Source organism: Taudactylus pleione, unplaced genomic scaffold, assembly GCF_031769625.1.
Source record: "Taudactylus pleione unplaced genomic scaffold, aTauple2 ptg000061l, whole genome shotgun sequence".
NCBI classification, from domain to species: Eukaryota; Metazoa; Chordata; class Amphibia; order Anura; family Myobatrachidae; genus Taudactylus; species Taudactylus pleione.
In genome coordinates this window covers 15,929,929-15,942,288 of record NW_028284463.1, presented here as the reverse complement: position 1 = coordinate 15,942,288, position 12,360 = coordinate 15,929,929, and the positions used below count along the sequence as shown (strand labels likewise).

The window sequence follows — 12,360 nt, the reverse complement described above, 5'->3', positions numbered from 1 at the left end:
CGCGTACGTGATCACAGCTGCTGTTGCGTTGGCGTATACAGTACATCGCTGTATCAGGTCCATAATCACAGTGCTGCTTTAAATGTGCGAATGGGATTGAAATACCGGCGGCTCAACAGCCGCCGGTTCAAATCCCGACAGTGACAGTGCGACAGCTCGAGATCCCGACGGGCTTTGGTAAGTACCCTAACCCTCCCCTCTCTCTCTCCCCCATCCCCAAAAACCCTAACCCTCCCTTAGGGGTGCCTAACCCTAACCTCCCCTCCTGGTGCCTAACCCTAACCTCCCCCCAGCCCCCAGGGGTGCCTAAACCTAACCCCCCCACTTCGCACCCTAAACCTAACCCTCCTGGGGGGGTGCCTAACCTTTGCCCCTAGTGCCTAACCCTAACAGTCCTTGGGGGGGAGGGGGGGTGCCTAACCCTAAGTCCCTCCGGGGTTCCCTAAACCTAACCCCCGTATCCCCGGTTGGTTATACTTACCCGTCAGGACGATCGGGATGGTAGGTGTCGGTCTTCCAGCGTCGGGATTAAGATAGGTGCCGGCATTTCGACGCCTATCTTAAGTCCCTTGTCGGGCAGGTCTTGTCGGGATTCAGACCTGCGGCATTAACTACATCCCGTAAATATGTGTGTGGATAAATGTGTTCATTTTATTTAAAGACAAAGTAAAAAAAAAAACCTAATTAAATTATAACAGTAATGAATTTTCTCATCTGTCCATAGTACAGTTTTGGCTGGTTGGTTTCATTTTGTCATGGACTTTACCTTCCTAAAAGCACATGGTTTGATGCATACACATATATACACATATTTTTTAATGTAGATAATCCCGGTGTATGAGATGAATGCCACATTCCAGCCCACCACGGTGGAGATGGTGGATGGAGAGACCACTGCCCCACAGCTCCTTACAGAGGCAGATCTGATCGCCCTGATGGACAAGCACGGGATCGGTAAGTCTGTCTTTCCTACAAGGACACTGCCGGATCAGCTGTTTGTTGTGTGGAACACTTTAGAGCAGGGATATCCAACATGTGGACCTCCAGCTGTTGTGAAACTACTCATCCCAGCATGCCCTGCCACAGTTTTGCTATTCGAGCATGTTAAAAATGTGGAAGGGCATGCTGGGATGTGTAGTTCCACAACAACTGGAGGGCCTCATGAAGGATACCTAGTATTCATTCTAGCACCCTGCATATGTCACAACCCGTGCCGTTCCTCTTTCCTGCCTGGGGTGTTGCTCACTGCTGCTTATACAGACCGGAGTGCGCTAGATCAGAAGTTTATTGCATCAGCTGAGTGTGCTAGAAGCACCAGAGCAGAGAGCGACACCCCAGGCAGGAAAGAGGAACTGCACGTGTTTTGACAGGTGCAGGGTGCTAGAATGAAGACTAATACGCTTGCTTTAGTTTAGAGTATATATATGAGAAAAAGAAAATTTGATTATTTTGCAACTAAATTATATAAATGGTAAACAGTTGTCCAAACCGTTCCTAAAGGTGCCTGTGCATGCTGTGATTTCTTACGACGCATTAGGCTGTTTTAGACCTGGTTGGTTGCAAATTGTGTGTAAGACCCCCATAGATCATTCATCTAATAAAGACCTTTCAGACGTTGATTGGTAAGGTAAATCTGGTTGGGCATCTGAATATGTATCCGGTCTCAACTGTGCTAATGGTGCCCCGGTCTGTTCATGGATGTTTGTGATAGATATGGTTACGTTTAAGACTTTACAAAGGGTCAACTTTCTCACAACTTCGGTAGACGTAGAAAACCTAACAAACACAAACGCACTTTGTAATTATTTCCCCTGGGCTTTGCTTTTTGTGGGACGTACAGGGCTCCAAGCTATCAAACGTCATAGAAAGTCATTTTTTATTTCTGTGGGATACAAAAAAAGCTTATTGCACATTGTCTCCATAACGTTATTGTGGGGCTGCATATCTGGTACACTCGTGCGTGTTTTTTTTTTCCTGCAGGGACCGACGCGACCCACGCTGAGCACATTGAGACCATTAAATCACGCATGTACGTGGGTCTCACACCTGAGCAAAGGTTCCTACCTGGAGAGCTGGGGATGGGGCTGGTGGAAGGTGAGGAGCCGATCTGTGCTTAGAGATGTTGGGATGGTCTTTGGTTGTCCAGAAGCACTTGGCTATTGAGCTCTCATGTCTGTGAGATCTGCGGTGGGGGCTCGTGTTAGAGGTTGGACTCCGTGTGGGATAGAATCGAACCAGTGTTACAGAAACATCCACTTCACTCTACTTCTGCCCCCCTCTTCCACTGCTCACATCTTCCCTTACTTATATCTTGCTCCTCTCACTTCCCCTTTATTTTTTTCCCCTCACATGCATCGCCTCTCTTTTTGCCCTTCTGCAAATGCCATCATTCCATGCAGAGATCCGTAAAATCTTGCATTAAGTAGTCTCGCAAAAGAGCATTTGCGCTGCGGATTTCCACAGTCAGTCATACATGACCCTCATTGTGTTTGCCATTCCTCTAGGTTACGATTCCATGGGCTTCGAGATGTCCAAGCCCGACCTCCGGGCCGAGCTGGAGGCTGACTTAAAGCTGATCTGCGAAGGCAAGAAGGACAAATTCACCGTCCTAAGGCAGCAGGTGCAGAAATACAAGCAGGTCTTCACCGAAGCTGTGACGAAAGCCACCAAGTGAGTTGCACTGTGTTAGTCTTTTCTCTCCGTTCCAGAAAAAATCTGCATCTCGCTTAAACTATGATGTTCCCTCCTTAACAGGCTGGATGAGGCTTTGTCTCAGTATTTCGGACAGGCCGTGCAACATGTGGAGCAGCACGAGATCTATGCGGAAACGCCACTTCCCATACGGAAGTGTCCGCAGTGCAGCAGGGATATGGTTCTGAAGAGCAAGAGAGATGGAGGGTAAGCGGAGCCTTAAGTGTGTTACCGTTTGTAATTCAGCTCCGAAACGGAAGCGCAGGGACGGAAGCGCAGGGACGGAAGATCCGTAAAGTAAAATCTTTTCAAGTGCTTCATCTACATTTATATGATTTTAGCCATTTACTTGCTTTGTGCTATTTATTAAGCTGTAGGTCAGGTTGTATCTTATTAATGCTACTATAATACCTGGGAGAACCTAGATGAACCTGCCCATAGGGTTGTTGAAGCCGTTAGCGGGGGCTGGGACATTTCTTGCTAATAAGACGCTTCTCGCGGCTACAGCCTTTGTTAATAACAAGAGATATGGTAAGAACTTACCTTTGTTATCTCTGTTTCTACGAAGTCCATAGGGTCCACAGGGTTGACCTTGGGGTATAGGTTGGGAACCAAATCCGGGCACCACGTAGTTAAAGCTTTTAGCACCCAGGATGCACTTGGGTCCACCCCCACCCCCAGCCAGAGGCACCTCAGTTTGTAAGTAGCCAAAGGCCGGAGAAAGAGAGAAATAGAGAGATAAAACTGGAACACTCAATAACCATACTCACAGAAATGGGAGACGGAAAACCGGTGACCAGCCACACAGCCCATATGAAGCCAGGTGCGTCAGGGCGGGCGCCCTGTGGACCCTATGAACTTCGTAGAAACAGATAACAAAGGTAAGTTCTTGCCATATCTCTTGTTTTCTACTGCAGGGTCCATAGGGGGTCCACAGGGTTGACCTTGGGGATGTCCCAAAGCAGTTCAACCAAGGGTGGGGACGCTCCTGTGCTGAGGGGAGAATCCGTCGCCAAAAAGGAAGCATCCTGAGAGGCAAAGGAAACCAATGCCTAGAACCTTAAAAAGGTGTGGACAGAAGACCACGTGGCCGCCTAGTAAGGCAAAACAGCCAAGGCGCCACAGCGAGCCGCCCACGAGGGTTACATGGCCCGAGAAAAAACAAGCATCAACAACAGAAAGGCCTACCCATGGGTAGGCCCCTGAAGAAGACATACGAGGCCATCCAGCCAACATCTGGTTATAGGCCGGCCATCCTTTCCTGTTAAAACCAGAAATCTCAGACCACCAATTAGGAGTCCGATTTCCTTAAGGAACTTGAACGGATCACATAAATCCACAGAGGCCGGACCACAGTCAATGTGGCCACACCAGCCTAGAGGACTGGGGACTGAATGGCCGTACCATAAGTTCCAGAATAATATGGAACCTAAAAATCACTAAGAAGAAACACAGGGTGAGAACAACTCACATCCTGACATGATGCCCTCCAGAAGAGGGAGCCACATGAGAACGCTCCCAATTCCGACACTCACCTGGTTGATATAAACACCCTGAGAGAAAGAGAGAGAGCGCCAAAGCAATAGACCATGTAATTGCTATCACAACCAGCGGTTCCATTGACTGTCCCCGGAGGGAACGAAGAACCACTACTAACTCCCAAGGAGTCCCTAGGGAGGACAAATGGAGGCATAATCCAGAAAACACTCCAAAGGATGAACTGGATACCAGAGCGAAGCAATTCCATATCTTAATCATACTGACAGTGTAGAGATCCGCACTGTCAGGAAGGACAGGCCGAGGGTGAAACCCAAGCCAGCCGGCAGGAATGCCAGAATATCAGGAAATCCTGGACACCGGAGGATCGTATCGACAGGTACAATACCATAAGAATTATGGCTGCCACAGTTTGTGGTAGGTCCCAGCAAAAGCTGATCCATGTGCTCTAATCATTCCAATGATGACAAAGCCAGGGAAGCCGTAAGACCACTGTAGGGACGCAGTCAAAGACAAACGACCCAGGTCCAAGGCAAAACCAAGGACCCTGAAACAACAGGTCCAGGCAGTGAAGCATCAGGAGAGACTCCGAAAATCCAAGTACCCCTGACATCTGGGGCAATCAGGAGCCACCAGCAGGAAAGCATCTCCATCTCGATTGAAACACTTCCCTCGAGGAAGAAGGGAGACCGGAGAACACAGGTACTCAAATTGAAAGGACCACTTCACCGACAAAGAGACACTGAAGGTTGCTTCAGAATCCCCAGAGTTGGACTGTAACACCATAGTGTGATAAAGTCAGAAGGCCAGGGGGGCCCCCCCTGCTCACCAGGAGATGAAACCTCTCTTGGGGAAGAGACTATTCCCCGGGATGCACGTCGTGACGGCTGAGGACTCCCGCTTCCCAATGGAGAGCACCTGAAATGAACGCTGCCGAGATGGTCGGGAGGAGACCCTCGGACTATGGCCCTCATTCAGAGCCGTACGCTCTGAGCAGAGCGCACGCTCTGAATGAGGGCCGCCCTCCATAAAAATGGAGCGTCCTCCTGGACGCTCGTATAGCTGTGGGTCACCACCCACAGCCTATACGAGCGTGCAGTTTGATGGCCGCGATGGTAGTGACAGTCCGACGCTGCCGCTCTAAAAGTCCAAAGTAAAAATAAAAAACTCTGTTCTTAGAAAAAATATAAAGCTTAGGGGCTGTTAATCAGCTCCCCACTGCACTAAACGGTGACCCGACTCCGGCCGGGCACCAACTTAAACTGAGGTGCCTCTGGCTTGGGGGTGGGGTTATAGGGAGAGTGGACCCAAGTGCATCCTGGGAGCTAAAAGCTTTACCTGCGTGGTGCCCGGTTTTGGTTCCCAACCTATACCCCAAGGTCAACCCTGTGGACCCTGAAGTAGAAATTAATTTATTTCAACATTTATAAAGCACCAGCAAATTCTGCAGCACTATCCATTGATTGCAATACAGATGTGTCCTTTCGTACTGTTGTTTAAATTACTGCTGTTTAAGTCGTACCAGATGGCCACCGTGAGTGTGCGACATTTGCACATCTGTGTACGAATGAGTCTGTGTAAGAAGGGCCTCCGATGCGAGCGGACGCGGCTTTTCCTGACGCCAAGTTCCGTTGTGCTCCACCCTGCGACTTTGTACGTGGGTTAAACCAATTCCTGTCCAAATAAAGTCGCAGCGTGAGCGGCTTTACGCTGTGCCTGCAATGCTGGTAACACGCAAAATTTCAAGGAAAATACGGTACGCTACTCCTCTTGGAGCGTCTCGCGCCATATGGCTGTACGGACACCCAGTAAGTGAGGACACCTCCGTGCGAGAATTCCACTTGAATTGCGATCTTGCCGTCTGCTGTTTGCAGAACTTTTCGTTACATAATATTTGATAGCTTAACAAGTCTCAAGATTATTTCAGTGAACACACTTTGAAATGTTTGCAAAAATATGCTGTACAATGTGAGTTTATTTGATTCCTGTTGACGTTCATGGTCGACAGCGTAATGGGTATGTTTGCGGATTGCTTTATGCGTGAATGGTCGTTATAAGAGCAGTCGACCCACTTTCGCACAGTATCTGTTGCTCCTCTCGCTCCAGGTTCTACATTTCATGCATGGGATACCCGGGCTGTAAAACTTCAATCTGGTTCCCCAGTTCCGTGTTGGAGGTGTCACGTGATGACAGCGTGTGCGAGGTGTGCAGGCCTCATCCCGTACACAGGTGAGTGGTCACCGGAGTCCCATGACATGTGACAGGAGAGCTACGGTGCTTATTACTGATATAAACAATGGTATTCCCATGTCTGGGAGGTGCAGTGTTCTCATTATGTGGCACATGATGCTCTGTGTGTAATCGGCGTTATCTGCTCTCGCCTATGGTAACAAATAATCTTCCGTGAACTAAACGACTTCTGGGAGTTTAATGAAAAGTCCGGTGGGTAGTAGGGTGGGCAAGATGTGACACTATTTAGTCTTTGGGGCTTATGTAGTAGCTTGTAATCTGCAGCCGCTGCAGGGATTCATGCGCCTCTCCTTGAATTTAAAAAAGCAGCAATCCTTTTAAAGGCAACATCAAGCTGATTACTTAGGTGAGCAGGACAGGAAACCTCCACAGTTCTCTCTTTTTTTTTTTTTCATTGTGTCAGCCCTGAAATGTCATCTTCCTAAGAACTATGCACAAATTATTTTTATTTAAGTCAAAGTTTTTTAATAAAAAAATTATTTTATATTCAGCCGTTCACATCATACAATTGCATTATAACCTTTAATCCTCCTCCTTTCTGTCTTAACTTGGGTCTCTTGCAATACTTTCCATTCTGCCTTCTCCCACAGGTTGAAGCTGAAGTTTAAGCGGGGTAGTGTGCCCCCACTGATGCCGCTGGAGTTTGTGGGGTGTATTGGTGGTTGTGATGAAACACTTAGAGAAGTCCTGGACCTCAAATATCTTCAGGGTGGTAACAGAGCCCCACAGACCGGCCCACGGGAGAGGAATCACTTGCAGGAGAACCGGGAAAATACCCATACGGGAAACGCCAGAGGTGGGCAGAGCCGCCAGCCATCTGTCAGAAAGGAGAGGAATCCCAAGCTAGTGACTCCAGCCATCCCGAGAAGTGCACCACCAACCACAGCCAGCACTGAGAACAATGAGGTGGTCTGTAACTGTGGTGTTAGTGCCGTGCAGCTTACTGTGCGCAAGGAGGGGCCCAACCAGGGACGCCCATTTTATAAGTGTAATGGAGGAAGCTGCAACTTCTTCTTGTGGGCAGATCAGGACAGTGGATCTGGCAGGAGCAATCCGGCATTTCAGCCGACTGAAGGGCGCCCCTCGAATGCATTCAATAGTCCACGGATATCAGGAGGGTTCAGGGCAGGAGGGGATACCTGGAACACGGAATCTGGGGGACAGGCCACTTGTATGTGCAACCAACCAGCTATCACGCGTACTGTGCAGAAGGACGGGGCCAACAAGGGCCGACAATTCCACACGTGCGCCAAACCCAGAGAGCAGCAGTGTGGCTTCTTCCAGTGGGCGGACGAGAATGATCCTCCAGGTGAGACCATGGTGAATGGGTTTTGTGGTTCATGTAGTCACCTTTTCCTGCCGTCCTGATAGAATTCAAACTTGTTTATTATAATGAAACAATTACATTTCCTGTTAAATAATGTGGCAAGTTATTGTTGTTGGTTTGGTTGTTAATGTGATGCGTCTAAGTCGAATCACATTGCGACTGAGGCCCGTATTCAATTTGGAGTGAAAAGCCGTTTTCGCGGGTGACGTCATTTTCGCCTGTTTTGGTTTTACCCCGTATTCAATTTGAAGGACTTTCCGCCTTGGTGGAAAGTCAATGCAATGTACCAGGCGAAAAAGTTTTGCCTACGAATAGCAGGCGGAAAAAAGTGCAGAATTGGGGTGCAACTTTGTGGGAACCCCCTTGCAGCCTTCAGACAGTCCCCCAAAGGTGTCAAATTTAAAAAAAAAAAAAAATACTTAAGGACCACCCAAAAAATTACTTTGAAAAAGGGGGCGAAAAAAATAAAAATTGGGGTACAAAGTTAACAACTAGCGAACTTGACTCTGGGGGGGTCCCGAAGTATGACCCAAGTGTTTTTTTGGTTGCAGGTGCTTGCGGCAGGTGGATTTTTCACGATTTTTACAACTACATTTTAGCAACTTTTAAATATGCTGACCCCCATTTTCAAGTACCCCAAATTTGCTGGGATAAGTTATTTTCAGAAAAAAATACTCCTGAATACTATTCTGCACCACGTATAGAAAAACGCTATTTAGCAGCTATTGAGCCCGTTTAAAAACCCCAAATACCTTCAGCAAGCCAAATCGGGGGTATCATAGTGAACCCCAAACCGCAGGCTGATTTCCCCAAATCTGACAGGACTTTCTGCCTGTTTCAGTTTCGCCGGGTGCCGTTTTCACGTACTTTCATATTGAATACGGGGTAAAGCGTGCCCGCGCGCGATAGTTTTCCGCCTGCCAAACAGGCGAAGTAGGCGGAAAGTCCGGGCCGCGAAAAAGTATCGTGGCTCGGCTCATATTGAATACGGCTCTTAGACGTATTTTCGCCAAGAAAAGATGCAAAAAAAAGACGCCTGGCGCTAGCAGAGTCTCACGTCACCTTTTTGGCTCACTCACGCCTGGAAGTCGCGCTGCATGGCATTTTCAGGCTAGACGTATGAGGACACATCTGTAAGAAGAGCTGGTGTGGTGTAGTATTGAGTTGGATTTTGATGGCTATAGGGAGCCAGTGTTGGGATTTGCAGAGCGTCGCGGCTGGTCCGGAGCTCCTAGAGAGGGACGTTAGTTTCAATGCATTTTGGACAGATTGAAGCAGACGGGTGAGGGGAATATCAGATAGAAGGAGTATTGCATGGGTCACGGTGGGAGATGATGTCCATTAAAGAGGATATTCACCCAGATCTGCAGAAATCCATTATAAAAAGGTCATTGACCGTTGTCTCCAGGCTAGCGCTACCAGTCCATCCTTTTATTTACTGTAATGCAAACTGAGCCAGCCAATTACAAATCAGTAAATAGGAGGAGGTGTCACTGACTTCTGCGTCATGCAAATGAGGGGGAAGATAAATGTGCATTTGCTGGGCATGGCAAGATATCTCTCTGCCTCCTACACAGTGTCCGGCATCAGAATTCACCCAGACCTACATCTCCCAGTTCGCTGTTCGTGGCATTAGATGACGCACACGTCCTGCATCTGCGTTTCAGACCGGCCGTCCTTTCCCAGCTTTTTTTCATGATAGTAATAATGGAACAAGGAAATACTGCGCTCCAAATCCTATGCTGGGACACTGATATAGCACACATCAATTGAAAATGATATTAATAATTTATTAATGCAATATAAAAACGAATAGCAACACATAAAACAAGATGAAATCAAATACAACTAACAATATGCATGAGAATAGCAATTCACAGATAGTATAACCAACACATAGAGTTGATCAGACTCTTATGTTGTAAATAAATAATGAAAAAATGAAATAAATGTAATAAAGTGAACTATTAAATAGTGAATTGGTTGTTGAGTGAACAAAAGTGATAAAACTGTTAAAAACGGCTTATTCAGATTTATTAAGCCAGTATTAGATACAAGTAGTGATGTTGTATCCAAGAAGCTGATACAAATTGGTATCTCAACAATTGTTTCCCCGGAGATTATATTCAGAGAATGATTTGTGTGTAACAGTTCTCCAATAACCTTTGCATTTAGCCAGGACCCGACATGCAAAGGTATAAAGATGGTTAATTAATTCGTCTGTATCAAGCCACAGGAAAATGAAGTCTCTAAAACAACTGCTGTGTAAACAAGTCCCGTACACTTTTGTGAGTGCAGTAGCCATGAAAGTACTATCCGTACAAACCACTGGTATAGTAACTCGTGTATAGTGCCGTACCTTGTCAAATCGGGACACTGCGGCAGACAGGAGGTTCTGTGAGGATGTACGCCTCTCAACTCGCGTCTCAGGGAGTAAAGCGGCGTGGATGGTCATTCCAACGGAGAGACGCAATTAGCAGTCAAACAAGCCGGCACTGATCCCAGTGGACTCCCGGCTGCATCAGGTTTGTGGCTGTCATAGGGCAGATGATGTCCGTGAAGCAGTTGGTCGGGTGATAAACACTGGAAGGTCTGTTCAACAGAACGCCGCAGACAGCAGTGAAAAGACCGGCACTAGTCACAATGGACTACCCGGCTGAATCAAACTTGTGGCTGACGTGAGGGAGATGGTATCTGTTTGCCAATAGGTCGGGTGGTTGTTCAGTATGAAGTAACTGAAACCAGGGTGTATCTCCGGTGGACGTGGAAAGGAGCAGCAACGCGTTTCGGCTACCGCCGTTGCCTTTTTCAAGCTGGATTGGCAGTTTTATCATTTTTGTTCATTCAACAACCAATTCACTATTTAATAGTTCATTTTATTACATTTATTTCATTTTTTCATTATTTATTTACAAATTAAGAGCCTGATCAACTCTATGTGTTGGTTATACTATCTGTGAATTGCTATTCTCATGTATATTGTTAGTTGTATTTAATTTCATCTTGTTTTATGTGTTGCTATTCGATTTTATATTGCATTAATAAATTATTAATATTATTTTCAATTGATGTGTGCTATATCAGTGTCCCAGCATGGGTTTTAGAGCGCAGTATTTCCTTGCTCCATTATTTCTTCCGTGGGAGGTTGACAACCGCCTCCTTTTATATCGCTGCATCATCACCTGCTTCTCCTGCCTTTTTTAGCGCTAGGAATTTTCCTTTCTATTTTTCATGATAGTGTCTTTCTTCCCCTAGGGGGCTCTGGCGGAGGCTACCCCAGCACCTTCGGAGGTGGGTCCGGGGAGCAGCGAGGATTCGGCACAAAAAACAAACGTTCTGAACACGGCTCATCAGACAGAGGCCCGACAGCAAAGAAACCGAGGACTTGCGGCATATGCCACCAGCCAGGGCACAACCGGACCAGCTGCCCCCAGGGCAGATGAGAAGCGGTGCGCGTTTCTCCATTCTCTACAGACATCTCACTCTACCCACAATCCTTTCCTGGTTGTTTTTGAATATTATTACGTATTAATACATTGCTATTCACACAGCACCCCTTCCTTATCCAGGGACACACCACAATACTGCCTATCTGTTCTAAATCTGGCAGACATGCTGGGACTTGTAGTTCCACAGCAGCCGATCAGTTAGATTTGGGTTTTAATTTCATTTTTTTGGGAGTTTTGCAGGGATGGAAGTGTTGCCCATGGATACAGCTGCACTGGGTCCGCTATAATAAAATGCCGCAGTGCGCACACATCCGTCAGCCACCGCAACGAATCGGATACCATCTTTTTGCTTCTTGCACAGATTTGAAAATATAATTAAATACTGATTGGTTGCCGCCGGATACAGCTCATTAGCACACTGTACCCGTGGTATTCAGTGAGCCCCTGTCTGTATATATGTTACGTAAATGTTGTCAAACTTTGGAGCAAAGCGATTATTTTAAGTGTTTCCATGTGGAAACTTCAGATGTAGTTTTATAAATCTCGTGCTCCCTTTACCTGCACCTCTATTTTTAAAGCCCATTCGCCCAGGTCCTTACAGTGAACCAGCTGCTCGTGAGGTCTGCAGGAGTCTATCAGTACTGAAGACTGTCTTTTACCTATTTAGAGGCAGTGCCTGGATCTTGGCTGCATCTACTCTGACTGATACCAGAGGGCAGTAGCGATAATATCTATCGTTTGAATCCTGCGGTCTTGACCTAATAATGCCTCTTACAGATGATGGAGACGTTATTTAATATTATGACCCGCTTTTTGTGCGGCTCTTGTTTATAGCCCGTTGACACCTCTTCATTTATTTTATTAGCAAAATAAAACTTTGTGTTAAAAGGAACAATGATTTTATGAGTTTATGTGATGGGAGGTAGCAATTAGCCATGATTAGCTCTTAAGCTGTTTTCCAAACAATGTAGACTTGATCACACCAAGTACCCGATAATCCAGAGTGCTGCATCCTGTAACGCAGGGGCTGGGCTCCTCCACCCCGTCTGTGATTGTTGGCAATCACAGCAAAATGTTCCTTGTCACAGAGTCAAGGCAAACGCAGGATTTGTAAGGGGGGGTTTCTGCATATGTATGTATGTGTAT

At 46.8% G+C, this 12,360-nt stretch overlaps 1 protein-coding gene across 2 annotated transcripts in view; it reads left to right on the top strand.

Annotated features, from left to right (window-relative positions):
- The window catches only part of TOP3A (DNA topoisomerase III alpha), a 22,632-nt gene extending 10,272 nt beyond the window's left edge, over nt 1-12,360 (top strand). For both annotated transcript variants that reach the window (XM_088464800.1, XM_088464801.1), the window contains exons 14-20: nt 825-954; nt 1,981-2,094; nt 2,505-2,670; nt 2,755-2,898; nt 6,295-6,417; nt 7,029-7,747; nt 11,021-12,360. In XM_088464800.1, coding sequence (XP_088320926.1) covers nt 825-954; nt 1,981-2,094; nt 2,505-2,670; nt 2,755-2,898; nt 6,295-6,417; nt 7,029-7,747; nt 11,021-11,208 — 1,584 coding nt within the window. In that variant the 3' untranslated portion in view covers nt 11,209-12,360. The remainder of the gene's footprint in view (nt 1-824; nt 955-1,980; nt 2,095-2,504; nt 2,671-2,754; nt 2,899-6,294; nt 6,418-7,028; nt 7,748-11,020) is intronic.